We start from the raw sequence: 27,694 nt of genomic DNA, 5'->3' as shown, positions 1-27,694 counted from the left end.
TAACTGAGGTTGGTGACACTATAAAGTAGCACGGTTCCCTACAGACTACTCCCTGGTGAGATACAGGCATTGCATCATTACATCAGAATTTTCAGAAAATGTTGCATTCAGATATTGTGCAACAAAGACAGCTGAGGAGGTGGGGGAGTAATTTTATCCTGCAAAAGTGCAATGAAAACTAGGTAAATAACCTCAGTGATACACAGCATTTACCTGGAAGTCACCAACAAGCTATCTGCATTCTGGTCCAATCATAGTAAATCAAAAAACTACAAGAAAATATGACTTCCAGTGAGGTAACCACAAGATGCTGAGAGTTCACTGGGATGTGTTCATGACATTGAAGTCAATGGGAGTCAAGGCCCACAATTCTCCAAATACAAATTGCTGAGTAGGAAACCAAGCCAGCAGTTAAACATTTCAGAATCAGGCTCTGAAATTAATGAGTTAAAGATTAATTCACTCACAGACTGTATGTACATGGTCACCTCATGGGGCCATCACCAGGAAGACAAGAGATCTTCTTAGAAGAACTGGCTCTACCTGAGACTAATTAACAAGATATGCTGACTGTAAATAAAAGCAGGAGGTGGTAAACAGAAAAGAATAGGAAGTTTGATGGGGCTCCCAACTGATGGTGTATGTCAATAAACGTCAGCTGAAACTTAGATACTGCTTTTGTACTCTCTTAAGGAAATCATTATTATCACATTATTCTGTAACACAGTCTAACCTAATCTCCATGCATCATACTAGGAAAGATATTTTTGATCAACTCTACATTTGTTAATTGCAAACCCAAGCATATTGAAGTTATTTTGATTTACATACAGAATGAAGCAGCTTATTTAAAATTGCAAATTATAATATTCAGTTTTACTGCCCATAAAACTAACAACTATTTCTTATATCCCAATTCAAATTAGGGACCCTTGTAAAAATACTGTTTGTTTCAAAAACACCAGTGAGATAGCACAAACAGCTGTATAAAATAGACAAGAGACTGATACACACAATGGCAATTAGGCTTTTTAAGCACAGAAACACTTTTTCAATTTACCCTCATCACTTCCCAAACCTGTAGAAGATATATCCCTTAACTCCGGGTTTTGGCATGAGTTTCTTTACATGTATTTCACCATAGCATTTTCCTTCACTGACTCTTTCACAAATTTTCTGACAATAAAGGGTTACCTGTAAGAAAAACAGTTTTGATAATACTGAACATTGAAAAGATGGTGATATTCATTATCCATTCTCTGCCCCACACCCCCAAAAGTTAACTCCCACTGCAAGTTGGACTTTGCTGTTTCCTAATGCCCTCCCACTTGAAGACCCGATTTGACAAACATTTTCTCAAGCAAGCAGACACTTTAAAGTAACGAGGATCACTGACATGAGGATAGACTATTTTGCATGAGAAAGTTTTGCAGGATGTAATCTTCCATTTTCCTTGAAGTTTAAGTAGTTACAACCTACTACTTAAATGAAAGAAATTTAATAGTCTCAGTCCAATTACTTCTGAACACGTTTATTTCACACTCAATTACTTCCCACAATTCTTCTAGTTTCAAAAGAGTGGACAGATCTGGCAACTCTACTTGCTTCTCACTTCTTGACACTATCATTAAGATTCAGATTAAGGCATACAAATGACGTGAGAGAGGTTGCACTATTCTTGACACACTTTAGAGACAGGATTACAATCTCTTCACTTCACAGAACTTCTAAGTTCATTTTAAAAGCATTTACATATTTTCACTGCATTTTTAGTAAAACATGGACATATAATTTTTTTCCTACTTTTTCCAACTCATGAATTCTATTGTACTAAAATTTCTTCCTTAGACAAAGATTACTTGAAGTAAAGCTAATTGACTGTGTAGCACTATGCTTCAAAAAGTATTTGGATTCCACGCGTGAACAGATGCAAAGTGGTACCATAGGAGCTCACTCTTATACTTCAATATTGCACTTCCCTTTCTCCATCCTCTTTCTCGCCACAATTATGGTACTAGAATGATGAATCTCTTTCTCAACAATACTCAAACTATTTCTTCCTTTCAAACGTTGTCTGGCTATTATATTTTCTTGCAAACATTTATTTAAAATAATTCTAAAATAATAACAGGGAAGAGGGAAATTACTGGTAGTCGACTGACAATGTACTATAATCAAATTCTGCTGACAGAAATTTGAAGGAAAAATGTATAACCTGTCATGAAAAGAAATAAAAGAGACCCCATCTATTTTGGTCAGTACAACTACCAAGTAAACTTAAGTACACAGGAGTATAACTAGATATATCTACTTCCAGGTAATCATAAAACTTCCGACGAGTTTATTAAAAATACAGAAAAAATTAGCTGCTGTCTTACAAAACTAAGCATATGCTCACTAACAGACTTGATCATTAATGCCCGTGAAAGCTACAAAAGCGTAATATTGCTTAGCAGTCATGAAAGATCTAAATTAAGTTGCCATGAAAACAAAGTTAAAAATATCTGGAAAGATATTTCTGTAAGAGTGCTAAGATGCAAAACAAGCAATAAAGAATAACAATCAACTTTTGCTTAAGAAACACCACATGTTGCCAGTTGCTGATAGATTCTGGCTACAAACTGCATTCTAACACTGAACTAATGACAGAACATAACACATACTAAAACTAATGTAGGTCATATTAACAATTTTCCTCTCTGAATTTCAATATTCACTTTGTTTTCTCTTCTTGCCTTAATACAAAGTCCAGTGAACTCTGCAGGAGTCTTACACTAATGTTCTACTCACCAGCTTTGGAAGAACACCCAAAAAAGGCTCACAGTTGTATTTAAGACACAGCTGTAGCAAATTCTTATTGCTACAAGAAGAAATAAAAGAGAAATGGAAGCTGCAAAAGCAAAAAAAAAATCAACAGAAAGCTTGAGACTCCAGAATCACAACCTATTCAGATGAAATTCTCTATCCCCATGCTCATATCTCTTGTGATTGGCTTACACTTTTCTTGGAGGAAGGGGTTTCATTTCTGGTAAGTTTTGCTGAATTCCAGATTGCCAAAGCCCACACTTACTCATTTATCAGTGTACTTCTCCTTACCCAAGGATGGCTACACTGATTCAGATCAAAGGTCCGTTTAGCTCAGTATCCTTCTTCCAAAAGCAAGCCACAAGTCAGAGCCAAGAGAAGAGAGCATGAACAAAGAAATCACATACATATTTTCCCAGAATAACTCCCCAGCCTTCAACTATATTCTGCTCAGGAATTCCTGAGACTGACGTGATTTATCTGTTTAGCTTGCCCAATGGGTCTTCTCTTTCAAGCACTTAGCCTATTACCCCTTAAACTCACGTATACTCACAACATCCCAAAGCAAGGCTACCTTGGGCAAAGAACTAAGAACCATATCGCAGTGATGCTACGTTTTGTGCATATTCAGTGTTCAGTGGATACAGCTACTCACATCTGCTTATTAAACCCAGCCAAAACAAAAAAGCAAGATTGACGCACCCCTTGAAAGAAACTTTGAGTTTGCACACATCCCAGCAAGCTGAGTCCAGTGGGAACTAGCATTCTGAGCACGGTAAAATGCTGCAATAGCAAGAATTATAACAAGGTTGAATATAGCTGGAAAAGCAGGCAGATGTCATGAGTGAAAACACAGACACCCTAACAAAAGCAGCAAAAAACCTCTGTGAGCCTCCCTCAGTCCCACAACTGAATTTTGATCCAAGAAGGTTAAATATAGGGCTGCTTGAAAATTTTCCACTGCATCTATTTTTGATGGGAAACAAGGCTTTCAGCTAAACACTTTTTGGTTGGATTTTTTTTTTTTTGGCATCTCTAAGTATGTGCTTCTGCAAATATACTTTTCTTACCAAAAAGCCAAACTTACAAACCGAAATATTTTGATTGAAAACAAAAAATGTTATTAAGAAATGCTAGTGTAGCATCTCATTAAATCTGTGGCTTACCTGCTTTATGTGGCAGATCTCCTCTATCAACTGGACTTACCATTTAAATGACAACTCTGATAATGGATCACTTTGAGGGATTCCCTACTTCCAGCACTCCCTTCCAAGAGGAAAGATCATGGCACAGTGTCGAAGGTGGTAGGCAGACTCAGCCTTGCAGACTAGGACCAGCAGATGATAATGTCAGAGGAGGATTACAGCAACATTTTTCAAATCAAGAAGTTTTAGTTTTCAGACAAAGCCTTCCAGTTCTCTGAATTCTGTCAAAGCATGTAGTTTTTCCTGGAAAACTAAGACAAAAATGGAAAAAGCTTTGTATTTTTTACCAAAAATTCATGCAGGAAATTTCACGGGTCAAGTAAGGTCTTACTAATTAACCTGCAGATTCAAACCCAGCATCTGGATCCATCCACACACAAATCAGAAAAACTTTAAACAGCAGTAAAATGTTTCAAATTTTCCATAGCAATCCTGTTAGCAGGACTGTTCAAAAGCCAAGGAGCTAAAACCAAACAAAAACAGTAAGGGCTCATTAGATGGAATAACTTAGTGTATGATGAGCCCTAAGTTATAAAAGACTAACCAGCCTAACATACAAAAGCAAAGGATGAAGATAAGATTCAAAAAATGGCTACACTTACTAGGTAAGAAATCTGTAATACAAAAAATCTGTAATACAAAAAAATCTGTATAGCAAAATTGGCAAAGTGGCAAGAAAATGAGATATTCCATTTATTATTCCCTTTCAGGGTTCTCTAATTCAGTGAGAGAAGTAATAAATTTGATAAGGCTAATGCAATAAAAAGTGAGAGTAGCAGCTATCCCATTATGGCTCTTATCATCCCTTTTCTTGGAACCCCACAATCCACTGGAAGAACTGAAAGCCTCTCATCCAGAAACAGGCCCTGACTAGACCAAGACAGACCCAACTAATACTACCAGGGACAATGTTAGAACTAAATTTCTATTATCCATCTCTTCCCTTGTGGCTGTTTCCTGCCATACAATTGTGTCCCCCACCCCAAAGGCAAAATAAATGTATAAATAGAAGAATTAAAGACATGAAATCCATCTTTTCCATCTTTTGTAACACTGTTGTGAGCCCACAAAAAACAACAGCAAAAAATCTCATATCAGTGGGGTACTATTTTCTTTTCCCCCACCACACACACAGAGGACTATTACTGCCATCATTAGCACCAACTAAGAACCAAGAAAATTCAAAGGAACTGGCAAAGGAACATCCTTATTAAAAACTCAGTGGGTGAAATGAAAGGAAGGACATTTTGCTATTACAGTGAAATTCCTCTCAACACTTTGCTTTTCAATCACACCATTCTTTTACTAAAACAGAGAAAGGTTTTTAAGAGCGAGTTTCTGCTGAGACTAGACACCTGAGAGTTCCCTATAAGCAGTTCCAAACACTGCCTAATGCTGATTCCCTGCACAGAGTTAACATCTTTGACTGTCTAATGCTATAAAGTGAAAAGTGCTAACACGACTTGTCGTTCTTGAGGCCAATTTATTCATCAAAATTAGCACAAGCCCAAGCCTGCTGTCCTTATTCATATTTGGAATCACCAGCCACTTACGTGTTGTCCCAGCAAAATTACCACAGTGAAGGATTAGTCAGGATCTAACCCTAGAGATAAAAAATTTGTTTAGAGTGAAATACAAAGAATAAATATTCAAAATGAGTGATGAAAGATATGTTTGTTATTTCCATTTTAACTCCAGGGCAATGAGTAATTTCAGTAAGAATTTCTCAGTGTGATTTTTATCATTCAGTATTTTAAAAATTCCTGCTGTGCATCCTCCGTCAAAAGTTGGGATTGAAAACAGTGAAACTTAAAAAATGTCCACTTCAAACACGTATGCAAAACATTATTCTCTTAAATTATGCTATTACTGACTTACGAGGTGCAAAAAGTAGTGTCAGAATTTATGAACTTTGTATTGTTCAAGGATTTAATGACATGCGTTCCTCTTCAAATCAGTTATACAAAGTTTCACTTTCTCATACCTGGGTTTTATCCTTATCCATGCCTTGCAACACAAAGTACCATTTTTTCTTCAGTTCACTTCTTACTCATAAGTGCATCACCTCATTAATTTCTCATTTAATTTACAGCATGTGAGAGGGCATACATGTAAGCTAATGTCTCCACATAGATTATGCAAAAGTTAGCAAGTCAAAGTGGACTACACTGCCTCACCTTGTCTCTGCATCAATTGAGATAGCCCAGGCTAGCCTACTGCGCATGGGGCACCCTTAGCTCAAAGCCTTTCGTATCTACTTCTTTCATGTCTACTTCTACCAGGCTGGACCAGCTGGTAGAGAGCTGCATACAGGCTGGTCTAGATTTCTTGCCAGGAGACCCACGGCTCCTTGCAGGGTAGCAACTGAGCCGCTCCAACTCTGATTTACAGTATATGAGAGAGAACCCTGCATGCCCAGCTTCTCTATTGTGGTTCTTCCTTATACCCTGTCAGCATCAATACTCAGAGTTGGGAAGAGTTACTCATGCTACTACCCTGTCTGCTATCACCTAACCCAAATATATATGCCACAGAGTTAAGTAGGTCAAGTTAATAGATAGAGCCCCCTTAATTCCTCCAGTAGATCTGACATCAAAGACCAGACACATGCCTGCCAGACCATCTTAAGGCCAGATTGTAATTTTTATTTGGAAGCTGCCCACCCCAGATGGCTATGGATCAGTCAGGTAAGCCAGGTGGCAATGCAGGACCAGTGGATATTTACCAGAAGCTTTGCAGGGGTTTATAACCAAGTTGTTAAAAATGAGGTCTCCACAACTGAAGACTGACCAAATGGACTTCCCAGCTCAAGCCGGGAGTAACAATGATGCATGTGCCATTTGAGGATATATGAGTATGAATGACATTTTGATGGAGCATGGAGAGAGGACCACAAATGTGACCACAGAAGTCACTGGCATGCTAGAGGTCTGGACAAGCTTTGACTTTTAGGAGAGAGTGGTGCTTGTGTATACTCTCATATTATCCCCCGAGACCAAACCTCTCCCTGCCAGCCTGGATCCACATCACCTTCCCAAGATTCAAGAGTGCATTTCCATTCTAATATTCTAGCAGTTGCCAGAAAGTAACCGTTATCTGGGCAATCAGAGGAAGACAACAGTACTCACTATGTCCATATATACTTAATACGGTTAGCAATTTAACTGTGTGATATTTGTGTAATTCTCCAAATATGGTGACAACGAATCAATAGACTGTTTAACTCAGGACAATTTGTCCTCAAAAGTCACATGATATGCCACATGTGAAACATCACACCATGAGGTATTACAATCTGTAGCACAGGTAGATTATAAATAAAGCTTGCTAAATAATGGGAAAAAATTAAAAAATAGTATTAAGGAAAATGAAAAGGATTGCCCTCAAGAACACTTATTTTCTTTCATAATCCTTATAATCTGCATCTGCTTGCATTCCTTCCTCCTGCATTGTTTCACTAATGAGAAATGAAGCAATATAGGATTACACTGAGTGAGCCAATACATGGCAGCCCAATCATCAGCTGCATAGTGCAGGAGAACAAAGTGCAGGAGAATAAAGGTAAGCCCTTCGATACACGTTCTTATGTTGCCCTCATGCTAAACTGCTGTTCCCAGTGACTTCTTACGCTCATTCTGCCATTCGTGCTGCTTCTCTAGTGGAGCCTACACATCCAAAGCAGCCTCAGGAAGAAGTCTAACCATGGTCTGCTCCTAAATTCAGCAGAAAATCTTCCAGCCACATTCAGGGCCACAACCTGCAGCTTCGCTGTTGGAGCAATCCTCAGAACACAGCACTGATCAATCACACTGTCATCCTCCTTTATGGCAAAGGGACAGCAAAGTACTCTTCCAGCAGTTTCTTCTCCTTCTCTGCCACCTGCTCACTGCACTCCAGAAGTAGCTACTGCAGCAGTTTGTACTCAGTCTATTTTATTTTTGCCTAAAGTCTCTCTCACGTCTCACTAACCAAACAGTAGCATCATAGTGCTGTGCTCATCTGTGACCAGATCTGACATCCCTGAAAAGATGTAAGCAGAATACTGTTCTTCTCTACAAAAGGTTCGCATGAATCACAATAAAATACAGGCTGCCTCAGAAGATGTGTCAAAGCCATTTAATTTGTTTGTCAAAGGAAAAGTATCTGTCAAAATACAAGATATATATGCATGCTGTACTCTCCCATCCCTGCTTCTTTGCAGGTTTCACAGTGCTGGATTTTTACTCGTAATTTCTGCTTTGCAGACTTGCAGAAGTACAAATCAATGCATTCCTTCCCATACTTGGACTGTCCACCATGTTGCTCAGTTCTGGACTACATGTGGCATGCGAGAGAAAAGGATGGATTGGAAAAAAAACAGTTTCTCTTACTTTTAATTCGTACTTTTTAGGGAAAAGCTGAACATAGTAAGATGCCACAACTCCACCTTATGCTGTCTACTAACTTGCCTGTAAAATACTCTTTCTTCCTGTTCCCATTTACCCTGCCCTCAAAAAGTTCCACAGTTTCTAGTTTCATTATGTTGTTCAATATACTGGCCATGCAAAATCCCTTGTGTCTTGTAGCTAACCAGTATTTGCATAGACAGTCTCTGGATAAAGCTCTGTGGGCTGTAATGGGAAGGAGATCAGCCTAGACAGCCCCTCTGGGTTTAATCCATGAAATTACTGCCTTCAGTCAAGACTCCATTCTAATAAGATTATTTGAACAATTTCCATGGACTGAGTTCTTCTTTTCAAACATTTTTATAAAAGCACCATTCATTGACCTATCCAATGCAGACAATGCCACACTAAAATTTAGTGGAGAACATTAGCTAGGAGTTAAAAAGCGATTTTTTTAATCTTAGAAACTAAACATCTTTATTTTTAAACCAACAAAGTACCATTTTAAATCCTAGATTTTGTGTGGTATTTTTCTTTCCAGTAAAAAAGAAATAGTAATAAACAAGAGCCAATTTACTAATCTTGAACTAAAATGTCCTGTAGTTACCTTTTCCTGGTTTGGTGTGATCAGTGTAATCCCAAATGCAAAGCCTTAGATGCACACAAAAATTAAGCTTATGTTAGAGGGGCCAGTGACAAACCTAAATGTTTGAATAAAAGAGGCATGAATATCTGTGGCAATAAAGACTTGTAGAAGTGTTATGTACTTGTCAAATCTATAGGTTTGCAAAAGGTTGTAGTACCTGTAACATTCTTGCTGGTTTTATATTTCTGCATGATTTGATGACTGGACATCTGTTTTGAAATCCTTGCAAAAAGTGCTCTGAAGTGATCTGTATTGCTATAGCAAAGCTCAGAAAAAGCACCTGCTGTATTTTCTGGAATAAACACATAAACCATTTCAAAGACTTGACCCTTGATTCCTTCAGCTCAGTACTTCTACTGACTTCAGGGAAGTCTCAGTATATGAGGCACACACAATGGGCCGTGATTCCACAGCCTTGAGCTATCCAGGCTGCTTTTCAGTCACATAAAGCAAAGCAGCCTCCCCACAGCTGTGCTGTTTTATACACCTGAAAGACAAATTCAAAAATTATCATGGTCTTACCAGGAAATTTGGATACGCAGCCATTACTAAATTGCCATAAAGTTCCATATTACCAATTTTGTCATTACTGAACAGCTTCAAGACACACAGTATCTTTGTGCTGCATCTCTTTTCACGCTGTAAGAAAACAAGAGCATATGAACGACAGTAAAAATGAAGCCAAGTGTATGGTTGAGAAACTTGGTATTCTCTTATTTCTAGGAGAGTTATAGTGTAATTCTAAACTGCAGCATTCAGCATGTCTCCTGAGCTTCCTTGCTGAAATAGTGCAATGGAAATTTTACAGCATCTGTGTTGCTTTTGGAAGCCATCACCTCACATCTGCTGTCTCTGTAGTGCAGAGCTTAAGTTCAGCATAAAAAGGTACTTTGTAATAGGCAATAGGAATCCTGACAGAGCGGTAATTTACAGACTCGCCCAGCTCTCCTGACCAGGCTCACTCGTTTCTACGTTCTGTAGAGATTTTTAAATAAAGTATTCTTCAAGCAGCCAACAGCATAACAGTCACTTAAAATGGACCATCACATCCAGGACTAGAAAGAGACTTTTTAAACCTCTGTCAGTCATGGAGATCTCAGCCAGATGACAAAGTTTTCATTCCATTTTCTTCACTGGGCATTGCTCAATCCCCTAACACTTTCAGTAGGGTATTAACTAAATTAGCACTAAAATAACCATCTGCTACTTTGGGAAAAGTTCTGATTTTGACCAGAAATACTACTACAGATGTAGTAGTGGGACTGATTTCACAGCCCGGGATGTGGAACACGGAGGAGCACGGCCACGTCCCCCGAGCACTGATCTGTCACGTCTGAACGCCAAAACCTTCCCTCAGATGGGCGCTGGGGTCGACAGAGGGGTTTTGCCAATTACCGCAATGATTGCCCAATAAACGTGTTTATTGCCCCATTATTGCCCATTTCCTTCTCACGGGGTAATCCCCGCGTCCATTTAAACAGCGAGACAGACGGGAGCGGAGAGGATCCTGTTAGCACCGCCAACAAACTTGGGGTTGCTGTTTTGTTTTGCCTCACGCGTTTAATTTCCTCCCGGCGCCCGCTCCCGCACCGCCCCCCGGGCTCGATCCCCTCCTCCCCCGGTCCCCCCCGTCTCCCGGCCCCGCTTCTCCCGGTTTGAAACCCGGCGAATCACAAAATTTCACGCCGCCGAAAGCCAAGCCCCGCCGCGCCGCCACCCCGCCGGCTCCCCGAGCGGCGTGTTCCCGAGATTACAGTCATTACAGCCCCAGCGTGAGCTCCACACAAGCGCGAAGCGCAACAGCGCGGCAATTAACAAACAAACGCCCCGTCCTGGGAGGACGACAACCCCCCGGGACGGCCCCGCCGCGCACCGAACCCGCGCCCACCGCCCACCGCCGCTCCTCTTAAGGTGGGCCGGCTACGGAGGGGCCGCCGAAACTGACCCCCCCCCCCACCGCCGCCAGAGCGAGCGGGGGAAAGCAGCGAATCCCCTCAGGGCCGCCCCCCCGGCGGGGAGCGCGGCAGGCAGCTGGGCCGCGGCCTACGCCCGCGGTGCGGCGGGCGGGACAGGGGGCGGCCCGCGGCCTTGTGCGGCGGTGCGTGCGCGGGCAGCGAAACGCGCGCGTGGCGCCTCAGCCGCCTCCGGCCCTCACGGCTGCCCGCGGCGCGGCCCGGCCCCAGCACCGGGAGCGGCGGATGCCCGCGCGCGGCTGGCGGGAGCCACTGCGCTCCTCAGCCGCGCCGCTGGCCGGCGTTGCTCCCTCGGAAACCGACCGAGTCACCCAGCCCTCGGCGGCTCAGGGAGTCCCGCCTGCGCTGTTAGGCTGACGCGAAAGCTCGGGGAGCCGCGGCCCGGCTAAAACCGGACACCCGGAGCTCCAGCCGGGCCGCAGGTGATTCGCCAAGGGCGCCCACCGCAGGCCGCCGAGCTGGACCTCGGTCCCTCCCCGGCTGCAGAGGCACCGGCTCGACCCGACCGGCCGCGCACACCTGCGCCGGGAGCTGCCCTGCCGGTGGCCGCGCCGGCCCCCGCGGGGAAGCGTTCACGTGCCGGGAACTGAGGTGCCCACGAGGAGCTTCGGCCGCCGCCCGGTGTCCGCTGTGCGCACCCCGCTGGTGTGGATGCACGCGCGTGCGTGTACCCGCGCACCGCGCTGTCTGCCCCGGGCACAGCGCTCGTGCTCGCTGCTGTCGGCTCTTCAGGGATGCCGCTGTTACTAATTTTGTATTTCCTCTTTGCGCGTCAGCCTGAGCCGTGACCCCCGTAGGGGAACAGCAGTACCGCATGTCGGGCTATGCGTGCCACACCGTGTACCGGCCGCTGTGCAGCGGGGGACTCTTGTGAGGCCGGGAAGCCCGAGGAGGCGAGGCCAGGTGTCGGCCAAGCCACCGCTCGGCGCCACCGGGTCCCGGCTTCGCCGCGCTCCCACCTCCTGCACTAACACGTGCAACAGCAGCCGGTCCGGACTCGGCCTTGGCATCGCGGTGCAGCGCACCCAGCACGCACCGAGGGACGAGCAGCGTGTGCAACGCTCAAACCGGCACAGGCTGGAAGCTCCCGCGGGCGTGATAGAAAACCGCTCCCGAGGGGACCGCGGGCAGTGCCTGACCGCGACTGCTGCTCCTGGAGCGAACCTGACTTGCCCGGGACCCCTCGCAAGGGGAAAGAAGTACCCTGCAGCAGCCCGGGCCGGTGTTTGCCCGCCGCAGCCCGCGCACCGGGTAGGGAGCGTTTCACGGTGCAGAACCGCACCTTTCCGCAGGGACAGGAGCCCGTACAACGCAGAGAAACGGCACCGAGCATCAGCCGCCGCGCTGCAGCCGGTTGCCCGCTCCACCTTAAGGAGGGCTGGGGCCGGCCCCCTCGCCCCCCGCCCGGACCCGTCTGATAGGCGGCTGAGGCCATGAAGGCGGGGCCTGGCGGCGCTCAGTATAAATATTCATGAGAGCGCGGCGGCCGGACTGGCGCTGCCGGGGCTGGAGAGTGAGAAGTGGCGCGGAGGCGCTGCCGCGCTCCCCCCGCGGCTCAGGTGGCGCGATCGCGGCCGGGGGCACCCGGCTCGCCCCACCGGCGGCGGCAGGGGACGAGGAGGAGGCGGAGAGCGAGAACCGGCCGGCTGGCGATCGCCCGCGGAGCTGGGCGCTCGGGCGGGCAGCAGGAGGAGCCGCTCCGGCCGCCCCAGCACCGGCCCCGCCGCTGCCCGCCCGCTCGGGGCGGTGGGAGCCCGGTGCCGCGGGGCGCACCGCCTGGTCCCCGGGACGCCTCAGCCATCTTGACCGCGCCGCGCGGGGCTTGACGGCGAAACTTCTCTGTCCCCGTCGCCGCTCCGTGCCCGACCGGCGCTGGAGCAGCGGCGAGAGAAGCGGCGACCCCCCCTGCGCAGCCAGCCCCGCGAGGAGCGATGCGACGGCGGCTGAGGGGCCTTCCGTGAGCGGACCCCCCCTTCCTCCGGCGCCACGCGGGAGCTCGCCGGTGGCTCCCCTTCACCGGGTGCCCTCGGGGCCCCGGGGGCTGCGAGCCCTCTCACCTGCGGCCAGCACGGAGGGGGCCGCCCTCCACCCCCCAGAGGGGTAGCCGGGGCGGGGGGGTGCTGTGGCGCCGCGCTCCCCGTGGCTGCTGAGCGGGACGGGAGAGGAGCCTGGGCCGCCGCCCGCCACCGAGCATGGAGTGGAGTTACCTGTTGGAAATCACCTCGCTGCTCGCCGCCCTGTCCCTGCTGCAGCGCGCCGGCTGTGCCGCCGCCTCGGCCGCCGCCGGCGCGTCCTCCTCCTCCTCGGCCAAGGAGCTGTCGTGCCAGGAGATCACCGTGCCCCTCTGCAAGGGTATCGGCTACAACTACACCTACATGCCCAACCAGTTCAACCACGACACGCAGGACGAGGCCGGGCTGGAGGTGCACCAGTTCTGGCCGCTGGTGGAGATCCAGTGCTCCAGCGACCTGCGCTTCTTCCTCTGCAGCATGTACACCCCCATCTGCCTGGAGGACTACAAGAAGCCGCTGCCGCCCTGCCGCAGCGTCTGCGAGCGGGCCAAGGCCGGCTGCGCCCCGCTCATGCGCCAGTACGGCTTCGCCTGGCCCGACAGGATGCGCTGCGACCGCCTCCCCGAGCAGGGCAGCCCGGACACGCTCTGCATGGACTACAACCGCACGGACCTCACCACGGCCGCCCCGCCGCCCGCCAAGCCCCCGCTCCGCGGCGCCAAGCCCGGCGGCCCCGCCAAGGCGCCCGCCGCCCCCGCCCCACCGGCCGAGGCCCCGCGCAAGCCGCGGCCGTCGCCGCCCTGCGAGCCGGGCTGCCAGTGCCGGGCGCCCATGGTGTCGGTGTCCAGCGAGCGGCACCCGCTCTACAACCGCGTCAAGACGGGGCAGATCGCCAACTGCGCCCTGCCCTGCCACAACCCCTACTTCAGCCCCGACGAACGCGCCTTCACCGCCTTCTGGATCGGGCTCTGGTCCGTGCTCTGCTTCCTCTCCACCTTCGCCACCGTCTCCACCTTCCTCATCGACATGGAGCGCTTCAAGTACCCCGAGCGCCCCATCATCTTCCTGGCCGCCTGCTACCTCTTCGTCTCTCTCGGCTACCTGGTGCGGCTGGTGGCCGGGCACGAGAAGGTGGCGTGCAGCGGCGGGGCGGGGGCGGGCGGCGCGGGGGCCGGGGCGGCGGGGGCCGCCGGCGGCGGCGCGGCGGGGGCTGCGGCGGCGGGGGGGGCGCGGCGCGGCGGGCGGCGCGGCCGAGCTGCAGCCGGAGCTGGCGGTGGCCGAGCACGTGCGGTACGAGAGCACCGGCCCGGCGCTGTGCACCGTGGTCTTCCTGCTGGTCTACTTCTTCGGCATGGCCAGCTCCATCTGGTGGGTCATCCTCTCCCTCACCTGGTTCCTCGCTGCCGGCATGAAGTGGGGCAACGAGGCCATCGCCGGCTATGCGCAGTACTTCCACCTGGCCGCCTGGCTGCTCCCCAGCGTCAAGTCCATCGCCGTGCTGGCGCTGAGCTCCGTGGACGGGGACCCCGTGGCTGGCATCTGCTATGTGGGCAACCAGAGCCTAGAGAACTTACGGGGCTTCGTGCTGGCACCGTTGCTTATCTACTTGGCCATTGGCTCCATGTTCCTGCTTGCCGGCTTCGTCTCGCTCTTCCGCATCCGCAGCGTCATCAAGCAGCAGGGCGGCCCCACTAAGACCCACAAGCTGGAGAAGCTGATGATACGCCTGGGGCTCTTCACCGTGCTCTACACTGTGCCAGCTGCCAGCGTGGTCGCCTGCCTCTTCTACGAGCAGCACAACCGGCCCCGCTGGGAGGCCACACACAACTGCCCCTGCCTGCGCGACCAGCAGCCTGATCAGGCCCGCCGCCCTGACTATGCTGTCTTCATGCTCAAGTACTTCATGTGCCTGGTGGTGGGCATCACCTCCGGTGTCTGGGTCTGGTCTGGCAAGACCCTCGAGTCCTGGAGGGCCCTCTGCACCCGCTGCTGCTGGGCCAGCAAAGGTGCTGCCGTGGCTGGGGGCACAGGGGCAGGAGCAGGTGGGCAGGCGGCAATCGCCACTGCAGGAGGACTTGGGGCTGGAGGCGGTGGCTCCCTCTACAGCGATGTCAGCACTGGCCTGACGTGGAGGTCAGGCACCGCCAGCTCTGTCTCCTACCCTAAGCAGATGCCCCTGTCTCAAGTGTGAGGAGGGGGAAAGAGGCCAAAGGTTAGGGAATGAGGGACACGGGCCTGCCTAAAATGCCCCGTCACTGTTTGGTGCCATTAATGAACCCCTAATGGTCCTTATTAGCCACAGCTTGTATAGAACAATGCAGCTGGCAGAGGCCCCAGGCTCCAGCCGCCTCCTCCTTCTCCTCCATTCATATGCAGAGAGCACATACTTCAAGGAGCCAGCTTATTATTTTGCTGGCAGAGGAGGGAAGAGGCTCACCCGTGTCTTGCAGAGGGCAAGGCAAAGTGGCTTCTGATTCACTCTGGACTAACAGCAGCTCTTTGCTTGTGGAGGGGAGGGTCTTCCTCCCCCTGCATCCTGAGGTGGGAGTCTGCTGGGACTGCAGCTTTTTGGGATCTTGATGACCAGGCAAATGCCTTACAATACAAACTGAATCAAAACATGTCTTAATTATACACCCCAGCTAAATACGGGTTTCCTACATTAAAGGATGTATTTATATAATTATTTGTTACTTTGTACAGATGTGTAAAATATGTATATATCCAAAGCTATACAGTCTGTAAATTTTTTTTGTAAAAAAGTTTAGAGGCTACCCCTGTAAGAGCAAATATGAGTATTCTATTTTGTCAATAAAATGACTTTTGATAAATGACTTTTTCAAGCTTTCCCCCTACTCCTGCCCTGGTTATTCCAGCTGCTCTGTCTTCAGGTGGTTCTATAACCTCTGAACTACATTCATGCTCCAGTCATTACTGTATAATAGATGGCTGCCTTTGTTGAAGCAGTAAGCTACTTGGACACAAGGAAAACAAGTCATTCAACAAGTTGTTCTGAAAAACTGTTTGCCAAAACTGGGAGGTGCCTCACCATAGCTCTCTGCTTTTTGAAAGATGACAGTGTCTTTAAGCTGAGCCTTTATGAAAGCGTCATCTCACATGTCATGTTAAATATCCTTTTAAAATGGGTGTCATTTTAGGAATGCGCACTCATGCCTCTCATATCTCTTGTCTACCCTTCTGTAAGCACCTGCCTTTCTGGGGATGCATACTGAAGTGTAAAAGGTTAATGTTTTAAATTCATAGATCATGTACTACACTGGGACAGCGAGGTGAGATTTGTTAGATCAATCTCTCCTTAACAGATTAAGCTAACATCTTAACCTTTCATACTTAACTTTTGTATATCAAATATGGTCCTTTTTCAAGAGAAAACGTATTGTTCTTCTGTCAGGGCTAAGCTAATTTATTTGAGCAGAAGGCTGTTGAATTAGCAGAAGAATGCTTTGGCAATTGTTGAACTTTTTACCTGTCTGCCCAGTGGCTCAGAACATCATTCCTTTAAGAGGAGCTAAATGAATAGGGTTAATCTGTAGGGAACTTGGTTTCTTTTGAGTTTGGGAAAACTTTGATCTTTTCTCTTCACAAAACGTGATGTATAGGCTGAAGTTTATTTCGCTGCTGCCTGGTTCCTCTTGTTGCAGACCAATTGGCCACCGTGGAGCCTTAAAGTTCTTCAATTAAATGGACGTGGGACTTTTTTTTTTTTTATTTTAAGAGGAAGACTTGTAACAGTTAGTGAACACCAGAGGGAAAAGGGAGAACAGCCTTTTAAACAGCTTTTCCCTGCATTGTTAGCCAGACTGCAGGCAGCAAGGCATGGCTTGGAGCATTATAGAAAAGAGCTATGAATGCCCTACAGGTGGTCTGCTCACATAATCTCCCCAATTTAAAACATTTTCCTTTACAGGACAATTGCATTACAAAACTCCCTTCTCTTTTGCTCCTAATTGAACCAAAGAACAACTACAAGATGTTCTTTAAAAACTGAGTGTCTAAAAAAAAAAAATTGAAAATCTATTAACTACATTCTAATCTGTTTTCTAAAATGGAATTGCTCAGAATACCAGGAGTAAAAGCTGCATTAGACATTATTCCAGATATTTTTATGCCTTCTGCTTATATTCTATCAAATTAGCAATCATTTAAAAGTAATCGGTTAGGTTGTGTGCTAGCAGTGAAAAGATAGCCCCAGGTCCCTTATTAACCTGTCAATCACCATAAGAGATGGGCAGCTACCCTACTAATGACACAGATATCAATCATGATTTGTGGGAAAAACCTTGTTCCATTGAGCACTGACTTGATTATTGGTGTCCCTTTCAAAGATCCCGTAACTTAATAGACTTCTCCACTTCTACAAAGTTACTGGGATCATGAAAAGGAGGAATTGAAAATGCCAATCTCTAACTCCTTAGAGGGAAAAATAATTTTAACTTCTCAAATGCAAAGGATGTTCCACTGGGATTTATGCATGGTGCCTATTTACACACCAATTGACCAGGATCAGAATATTGACATACCTGTAAGTTGAAAAGGCCCTAGTATTTTCCTGTACTGTATTGCTGGGAACATTTTATAACAGTTGCTGAAACATTTAAATCAATGTGGCCATTTTCCCTGCTGTCAGTGGGGCTGAGGTAGAGGTCTTTCTGCTGGGGAAGCCCCATGTATGGAAGCACAATCACTTCTTCAGATAACAATCTGTGTTCCTTCTCCTCCAGTGGGTTCTAGCAAGGAATACCAAAGCAGGGGTACAGCCACAACTACTCTGTGAGAAATTGTTTAGATAGGTCTCTCGCAGACTGCTGGTACAGGTTGCTAGCGCTGAGATAAAAGCATTCCTAGTAGAAGGAAGTAGCTCTGTGGCACAACCTACCCTGGAAAGAGCTAAGTGGTGCTGCAGGTGAACTTAGGAAAGCAGGCTCAGAACTAGTTAGGTTAACAAGATGCCTGCTTTGGCATTTGGAAGTGGCTGAGTAATACTGCAAAGGTTAAAAAAATAAAAATGAGACAAAATGCAAATCACTAAAAACACAAACTTGGGGAAATGGTGCTAGAGAAGTTAATTTGCAAGAGCAGATTTTTTGTGAATCAACATAAAATTTATGTCTAGGGAAAAAAAAAAAATCAGAAAAACCAACAGCAGGGCATTTAGGTATACAAGAAATAAAAATCCACAGCTACACAGAACTTCACATTATTATGATACCCTTTTTCAGACTTTAAAGATAAATATGCTATGAAGATCCAAAAAATATCAGTGTGGTGAGTTACATGTTAACTTTCAAGGTCTGATGGTAAACTGCCTTCTCCCTAAATTTGCCAGAGAGCTACTAAAAACAGTCCCAGCAGACCTGTGGCCCAAGCCCTTGCCTGTGAGCAGAAGTGCCCTGGGCATCCCTGCTGGCATAGGCTCACCCATGGGCAGGGCCAGCACCCATGCACCCGGCAGCCACGCCAGCTCATGAGAGCCGAGGGAAAGCCTTACTGTCACTGATGTGGCTCCATAGAACAACTTGTGTAGCAACATTTGGAGAGCTGGATAGATGGCAACTAAGAGGCTTCTGCAGCTCACAGAAAGGTCTAACTAAGTGCTCTGTTCAGGAGAGTGACTAAGCCAGCAGAGAAACATGGTTCGGGATTTTTTTTTTCTTCTCTAGTAAGCAACATACCTTTAGAGTGTTCCTTTTCTTTCCAGACCCCCTCCCTGCTTTAAGTGTTCCTCCTTCAAAAGCAAATCCTATGGATTCTTCTCCTGCTGTAATGACTGAATAATCCTGCAGCCTTCAAAGGAGCTGGCCCAGCTGCCAGTGGACCTTTTAGAAAGAGGAAGAGCAGCCCAGGTGTGCTGCAGAGCCTCAGGAGGGCCACCCCACCTCCCCTGGGCCCTGCTGCTGAGTCCCTGGGAGCTACCTGGAAGTGTCCTGCAACCTGCTCCAAAGTTCTCCCTGTGCAGGGGAAGCTTCCCTGGAGCTTTGATAATCAATTATGGAAGGGAAGGGACTTCAGACAGCGAGGAATTGGGAAATTCTTATATATTGAAATAATATGACTGTGGCCAGGCTTTCTGGGAAGGCTATGAAGGCTAAGACTGGCACACAAGGAGCCTTTTTTTTTTTTCCTTCTTTCTTACACAGTATTTTAAAATCAAAGTACTGGGGTGCTCACCTATTAAAGAGTTCTTCAAATATGCTTGATTAGTCCTAAAAGGTCTCCCAGGTGGGGTGGGAAAGCTGGAGGCAGGGGCACCTCCCTGTGCATACTACCCACAGCATGCTTCACCCCAGCTTCAGGGCCCAGGTTCTTTCCAGATTCACTCGGGCAGACACCTTGCTAGACACCTGAAGGTGGCTTGTAGGAAAAATCAACAACAGTTTGTCACAAGAGGAAACTAGTACTGGGAGCCAAAGCAGAATGCCCAAATTTAAAAAAGAGAAAGCTGAGAAAAAAATACCAGAGTCCTTGGGAGAAACCCAGGTCCACTTTGGAGGATAAAAACTTCAATACAAACGAGATACTACTGTTTGATCCCAGTGGCTGTGCTCAACATAATTCTTTCACAAGCACTACATGCAGCACAAAAGCCAAACCTAGCCTGCCCAGTAAGTTAACCTTCTTAACCAATAAAGACATGGAATTTTGTATTTTATAGACAGGCCACCTAATGTGGGGAAAAACTGACCTGATGATAATGAACATCATTGAAAAAAGACAAAAGTTGCTCCTAGAGTGAAAGTTCATCTGCAATCAAGATCATGCTGGAGGAAAGCTCAATGTGGGCCAGTCAAACCAGCTTGTAGAATCACAACCAGTTTCCGAAGTGCCTGTTACAACCTGCCTGTAGCACATGCCCTGCTCCTGCACTCTGTTTCCAGAGCCACACCGCCTGTGTTTCTCTAGGCACACGCTTCTTCCACTCCCACCCACCGTGGCCTACCCAGCTTCTGGCCCTACAGGGAAGCAAGTGAGGAACAATCACTCTCCATTGCCCATCCTGGCCACGTTCCCTTTCTTTTTGCCCTGCATACCAAAACTGAATGATATTGAAAAGACAGCACACCTCTTCCTAGAGTTAAAGAGGCTGGGCAACAAAGGTCACCCTGAAAGCAGCAGGATAAGCCTAAGAAGAATAAGGAAAGTGATTCACAGATGACGGTTCAAGGAAGAAATATTAAACATGGCAGACTCCCTGCATGTGATCATGATGAGTTCTAGGCAGCCTTTAAGGGAACTCAATTAGAAATGTTCAGACAGCTCTATTTCGGCTTTTATAAATGCCCATCATTATTGTAATCAGGTATATGAATTTCACTAGTTCAGCAGAAAGGATCACACATCATAAATGCTGTGGTGGTATGGAAATAACTAGTGTCTGGTATTAAAATGTGGAGCCATAATCTGAGGTGACTAAGGATAGTCAAATCACTTCAGAAACCTAAGGTCAAATGCTGAACCAAGCTTTTTGAAGGCTGAGATAATGCTTTTTCACTCCTACAATTCTCTTATCTATGATCTCAAAACACTTTACATTCACTTGTGAATTAATAGTCAAATTTCTTCTTGGGAGAAAAGTTGCAATAATACCAGACTAATGAAACTTCAGTGACAAGTCTAGGGGAAGAGCCTGGATGTTCCGGCCCTGTTCTGTGTTTTCAACAATGCTCCATTTCACAAGCACGTCCTCACACCTATGCCCTCCCCATCAACACACACACACACCCCCACACCCCCCCGCAAACACCACAGTCCCCCATGCCCAGGGTGCACCGCGTTTTCCCAGGCACAGCACCAAATCTGTCACCAGCTTTCAGTGAAGACGGCACTTTCGGATGCCAATCCCACTGCTGCCTTTATAACTTACAAAGTACCCTAGCCCTTACAAGGAGCCTGGGTGAGGGGTGTGATCCTCTTCATCAGGAAGACATGATTTAGGTGAAAAGCAGCAGACCCGCGTGGGGCCATCCGTGAGGCTTACCGAGCCGAACCTGCTCGCCAGCCAGCAGTGCCCTCCGCTGGGAGAGACTGGGAATGTCACCCCGAGGCCCTTCCGCTGGTCCCTGCTCCCGCAGGGCTCCCCAGCTACCGTTTGCAACCTTTTTCTCGACATCTCCTCTCGCTGCGGTGCGTGGCGAGGGCCGTGGCGTGGGCGATGCCGACCCCCCCCCGTCCCTGTGCGAGCTGGGGGGCAGCGCCCCGGGACCTGCCGCTGCCTGCACCTCGCCCTGCTGGGACCCGCTGGGCAGGGGTGACTGTCACCGCAACAGCAGGGGAAAATACAGAGCTGTGGTGTCCTTTTGTAAAACACAGCTTTCCAAGAAAATATAAATTTAGTCAGAAAGATGTGGGCAAGTTACTATACATGCCCGATATATTATGAAGGAGAAAGCTGGACTAGCTCTCTTGGCTACTGTCTGATCTGTTTAATAGGTTGCAGAAAAATAATAGTTCTTTTCCAATCATTTTTGCCTTCTGTGCGACTTGTTAGATGCTTTCATGTATGTTTTAAATGCATTAGCTAGATGTTCTTTCCCCCAAACATTTGTCCTTGCTAAATTATACCTAACATTTATCACAAAGAAGCTTTAGTCTCAATTATTTTTTCTACTTGTTTGGTTTTTTTTTCCAGAAAATAAACCTATGCCTAGAATGTCCCGTTTTCACATGTTCTGAAATTATGAAGAATAATTTTCATGCTATGAACTGACTTGATTCAAAATGTATATGTTAGACATGATACCCTTGTCATTTCTCAGCGGTTGAAGCCTAAAAGGTCTCTTTCAATGTAAATCAGAAAATGTAGCAAATCTGGCTTATGAAACAAATGACTTGTTTTGGCTTTCTGTCAGAATGTAGGGTGGGAATAAAATTAAATCTGACTTTTTGGAAGGGAAGGGGAAAGGTTTCCCATCCAGCTACAGAACCTGCAGGTTTGGGGCAGCTCATGTTATGTACCTTGCTGCCAGCTGGAGTTACAGGCTCCCAGCACGGCAGAGGGGAGAGCAGCCCCTCCGCAGGGAGCTGCGCTGCTTGCTTTCCCCAAACCTACTGTGCAGAAAACACATTTACCCTTATGATTTTCAAGCTGAAGTTACTTCTTTGCAAAACTCTAGGGAAGCGATATTTTGCCTGTATCAATTTGGAAAATGGTTTTCCAGGATATGGAGAAGGGCATTAGGAACAGTCAGATCAGGAAACCAGAGACCCACAAGGAGCTTCACTGCTGCCATCCTCCAGCTCATTAGTGTACAAGAATTGTGTGTGTTGTTTTTAGCAGCTAAAGAGTTGTTTATGGCTTCTATGTTCTCAAGCCAAAGTGAGTGAGGGGTGCAACCAGGGCAAACGCATCAGAGCAATGCAAATCACTGACAAGGCATCGTGAATGCAAGCTGAGCAGAATTTAAATACAATCCATGAATGAGAGGAAAGATTTGCATGAGGGAAAGAATCATTAGAATCTGATTTAACAAGCAGTATATAAAATGGACCTTTGCAGCTTAAAATGAAGCAAAGCACATTCACGTTATACATTCTCAATGAAAAAAAAAAGCCAAAATCACAAAAAACCTAATTTATTAGTAGAGCTTGGAATAGAAATGGTTTTCACAGAACACCTTTAGATCTTGATTCAGAAACTTGTGCTTGATTGCTTTCTTGAATAGAAGTGGATCATAAGCATGTAAGGTGGTAAGGACTATTTAAGTGCATGCCAAAGTCCTATTGATTTCAGTGAGATTTTATAAGATGCTTGAAGTAAGTGTCTGCATAAAAGTTTTCCTGAACAAGAGTGCTTTTCTGAATTAGGGTTTAACCTATGAATTTACACAGTGCTTTCAAACATAATTCCTGCTGGGAAAACAGGATAGATGAGAATAAAAATGAAAAAAATTATATACTTCTGCATGTCTTAAAAGAAGGTAATGGAGAATTATTCTGGGTAGAATTATTCAGGGTAGAGTTTTCTGTAAGGTCCAAAAGCCAACAGTGAAAAATCTGTAGAAGTTGAAAGTGAATAATGTTCATAGAGCAAATTTCATAGACCCTCTGCTGGTTTCATCCCAACTAAATTATGGAAGATTTTGAATATAAGGTATTATGTAGATAATGGCAAGCTCTTGGAAGAAAAGGGATATGTTATTTTACATTAAGTGATATTATATTTTATCTTTGAGAAAAGTAAGATAATTGCTTTTAAGAAACTCCTGCCATTTTTCATTTCTAATCAGTTGTCACAAACACTGGGCAGAACAATCTTTTATTTTATGTCTCCTAAAATGCAATGTGTCTGCCTCCAAATATCTTGTCTTTTGAAGCAATGGCTAAGGTGGCAGATTCTGATGTGCTGTGTTTTCTGATAATAAGAGATCATATATCCCTATCAACACTGTACAGTCTTTCATTTCTATTGAAGCACTGGTCTAGCTGTGTATTTACATCTCTGAGCACATTCCTGTGGAACTGCAGCGCTTCTTTTTGTGCAGTTCTGTCAAGTAAGTCATCAGCAACAAGACACATGAGAATTAAAAGAGCTCAGTCTACAGCTGTGTGGCCATATTGACTGTACTTGTGAAAGTTAGACTTTAGTGTCAATTTTCCTTTTGGCGTTTTGGAAGCTTTCAGAGTGTTGCAGTGGTGACTTGCAAGATGTCTTTTTGAAATCTATGAAAGGTATGACCAGTGTGGTTTTGGTTTTCCTGCTCTTTTCCTAAATAATTCTACTGTGAAAATGTTTGACATCATATGATATTCCAAGTCAATAGCAATACTATTCTCCTGACTTTGCTTTCTCTGTCTCTTTTGTTGAGCAAAATCAATATCACATTTGGTGAAAGGTAACATCCTCTACAGTAGTACTTCTCCAGCTGTGACTGTTGCTTAAATATTTGTTGATATTTTCATACTTTCATTTTTTCTTTCTTCTTTTTGTCCCCCCCCTTGCAAGTGCCATGTTTAGGTGAAGGCTGAGGTTCAGCTCAGGACTAAGACATCTAAATGCAGGTAGGTATATAAATATGTGGTTTTTAAAGGTAAGCTATTACCTAAACTCCTGTTGCAGTGCTAGTAATGTAGTCAGTGGGTCCTGGCAGGTGATTCAGTTCCCTGTAAAGTAAACTTGTGGGCCTTAATTCAATTGCCCAGTCGTAGGCTCCAGGTGGTCCTGGAGACTCCTAGCCAGTTTCTACCTGCCTCTCCAAATGATCATGGGTCTCCTGTAATTTTCTGTCATGTCTGAAAGCTGCAGGTGAAGCTCTCAGTTACTCTCTGGTAACTCTAATAACATAGGATACCTTTTGTTGACAGCTGATTGTGATACCAGACGGTTCAGTAAACTATTTTTTAAACATATCTCCTTGGAAAGTCGTGGGAGTTTGGACACCTACCTCACAGCTATGCGGCAAAATGTAGGTGACTTAATCTTGAGCTGAACCCTGCCAAGAGAGTCTGGTGTGATTCTTTTTACCAGCAGTCACATCTCTGTTGCAACATTTCAATATTTTCTCTGTGGTGGATTCTTTAATTGCTGCTTCCTCAAGTGTCACACTTTTTGCTGGGCTCTGTCATGTCTTTGTACAAGCTAGTACAATTTCTAGTTTTGTTTGTTCAACAGAGAGGTTGTTTCTTAGCCACTGGTCTGGCCTCTTTGACCCCCTTAAAAGCACCCTGCACATTCTCTGCTAACGGTTTGGGAGGGGTTATTCTTGACAAGGCCTTTGATTGGCATAATTGCAATTTATTCAGTGCAATTATAATTTATTGAAAAGGTGTTATTTTAGTATCACCTCTTTTGGCAGTCCCCTCACCTGCCATGATATCTATGTGCTTTCTTCTACCTCTTTGCAGTATATTAACTTCTCCGTTCTTTACTTGATACTTTAAAATTTATTTTGCTGCGGCTTCGTTTTCTGGCAACATTTCAGGGAGGCTATTGTTTACTTTGGTTTGCTTCCTTTCTTCAGTTTTCTTCATTTATCCAGTCTTCAGGATGGCTGAAAGTGCATAACCATGTGTTCTTAAACCATGCAAGTTCCATCAGCTCCTCTAGAGAGCAGCAAATATGTTCAAATAAAATGCAACATGATTCAACCTAATGTTGCCTGAAACACAATCTTTATTAACTGAACTAGCTAAGTACTGATAAAGACCGAAGAACTACGAGGAATGAAGATCCTATACCCGAGTCTGGCATTTTTCAGACATTGTCTGAGAACTGTCCTAGCCCTGGCGCTTAGTGTGGATGTAGCTTCCTACCCTCTCTAAAAGCCCTGCTTAAGCCCAACCCCAACTCACCAACATCTTATGGCAGAGCGGAGAAGGAAGGCAACGGGGGTGCAGACTGGTACAGGGACCAGGCTTGGATGCCCACCAGATCTGTGGGCTGTAAAGTTTCCCGTCCTTACACACACAGGTCTGTCAGCCAAGAGGAAGCACTCACTTTCTGAAAACCACCCACAAGTTCTCCATTCCTGATGGCCATCAGTGGGCGTTTGACAGATGGGGCTCTGTCTCCTGGTGGGTGCTACTGTTTAAGGGAACTTGGCACCTGACACAGAGCCACAATTATTTTTTTTGAAAGAAAAAAAGTCAAAGTAATGAAAAGTTTTCCCAGCTGTAGACCTCTTCAGACTAACACCACCATGTGTTTGGACCTAAATAATACACAAATCTTCAAGAGAAAGACAAGGCTCCCTCTGTTCTTTAAGATCAGTCTCCAAAGCAAGACTGACAGCTGCCTGCCTAAGCACTGGCACAGCTGACGTAGACCTAACAGCAAAGCTAACTCCTTCTAATGGGAAATCCCATAAAAAAGAGGTTTCAAAAACATGCTTGTGTTTGCAGGCCTGTCTCTGGTAAGGTTTTCTGCCAGTAAAGCTTCTTGGCTGATGTTTGAGTTTGTATTGACTGTCTAAAGCAGCTTTTGCAAAGGTTTTTCTCTCAAATATAAGCCTGGTCAATTAAGCCCACTTAAGCCATCCCAGAACTGCAGAAGGCCTATGGCTGCAAGCAGAGCAGCTTTTCCTCACGCTTTTCTGTGACCCCCACTATATTTCATCGCCACTACAAACCCCCTGCTGGCATTCACTTCAAATTACCAGGTACAGAGGTACAAATGGGAACCGCCTTCCCCAAAATAACCGCCTGAGCTCTGGTAAACACGAAGGGCACTAAGAGACAGCTCTGGATGGACAGAAAACATTGCCAGTGTAAAAGCTACTACCAAGGCCACACTGAAGCAAGGGGCTGAAATCCCTTCTGGAAAATGGACTGGAAAGGATACAGACGAGCTGGCCTGTGACAAAGCTGGAGGAGGCTGGAAGAGCCAGGAAGTGGATGGGGCTTAATATCTTCCATTGCTTGCCTCAAGGACACTCACCTCATCGTGGCACACTAGCCAAAGGGGTCAAGGCAGGCAAAGAGGTGAAATCTGGAACAGGTATGCCCAGAGAAGCTGTGAATGCCCCCTCCCTGGAAGTGTTCAAGGCCAGGTTGGATAGGGCTTTGAGCAACCTGGTCTAGTGGAAGGTGTCCCTGCCCATGGGAGGGGGGTTGGAACTGGATGATCTTTAAGGCCCCTTCCAACCCAGACCATTCTATGATTCTATGATTCTCTGAAATACAGCAAGAGGTAATGTTCCATATGCAGCTAAAGACCATGTTTATCACTGCATTTTCTCTATTCCTGGGTCATCTTTCATACCAGGATCCTGCCTCTTCAGTAACTGCATGGCACAGGCTAGGTTCTGCTGGTAGGCTGAAAAGGAAAGGCAGACACAGTCAGATACAACTAGTACAGCAACACAGGCAGTCTGGTAAACAAGTTCTGCCTCATTTTTGGAAACACGCTTTGCCGAAGATCCTGGAATCGGTGGAAGTGGTACGACAGGGTGGGTGGTGGAGGCTGTACCTTGCTGCTTTTTGAGACGTGTTCTGGTAGCTGGGGCAGCCCCACGTGAGGTGCAGCCAGCGTACTGGAAAACCACAGCCTTCTGCACCATGACACCCCACGTGGTATTGAGGCAGGCAAAACACAAATAAACGGGCAAAACTGGAAGAAGCTGACACTCATTAGCACTTTCCTTTTACAAACCAATTCCTGCAAACACTTACATGCACCCTGCATGGTGGTATGCTAAATTACAGGGAAAACTCAGTGCTCACTGAGATGGCAGATGAGGTCTTCTGTTGGGTGCTGACTGAGGCACCTATACCTTCATGATATTCTTTATATAATCTGTTTTCAAGGAAGATATTGCTGATTCTCCAGTCCAAATAAATTTATCTATAGTTAACTTTGCAGATACAGAAGTGTGCATACAATTATATTGCATAACTACTAAAGGGTTGTTCTGCAAGGTGGCCTTAGCTTTGTAACAATTTTCAATGTAACCCTATAGCATAGGATTCATTTCAACTGCTCTACTAATTTCTCGTGAATCAACAAAAGAAGTACTCCATGTTTAAGGTGCTCAGTCTGTATTGGCAGAGGCCTGCCTGCAGGGATGCAGTGGGCAGCTTTGTAGGGACTGGGAGGTCCTGAAATTTGTCTCTTGGTGCCCCAAATGAACTGTTCTTATGATGACTGCATATACACTCCAAAACCAGGGCAAAATTCATATAGAATTTGGTGTCAGAAGCAGTGCGGGACAATATT

General features: G+C 46.2%; 1 protein-coding gene across 1 annotated transcript; it reads left to right on the top strand.

Moving 5' to 3' along the window:
• The first annotated feature begins 12,522 nt into the window (after positions 1 to 12,522).
• FZD8 (frizzled class receptor 8) lies at positions 12,523 to 15,816 on the top strand. Its single transcript, XM_068404617.1, is given in 2 exon segments — positions 12,523 to 14,249; positions 14,251 to 15,816. Coding segments are annotated over 2 exon segments (2,010 nt in total). The 5' UTR covers positions 12,523 to 13,206; the 3' UTR covers positions 15,218 to 15,816.
• Positions 15,817 to 27,694: the final 11,878 nt, after the last annotated feature.

The sequence above is a fragment of the Nyctibius grandis genome, chromosome 7 (assembly GCF_013368605.1).
Source record: "Nyctibius grandis isolate bNycGra1 chromosome 7, bNycGra1.pri, whole genome shotgun sequence".
In the NCBI taxonomy this organism is placed as follows: Eukaryota; Metazoa; Chordata; class Aves; order Nyctibiiformes; family Nyctibiidae; genus Nyctibius; species Nyctibius grandis.
The sequence above is the reverse complement of the archived record's forward strand: the minus strand, read 5'-3'. Positions and strand labels throughout refer to the sequence as shown.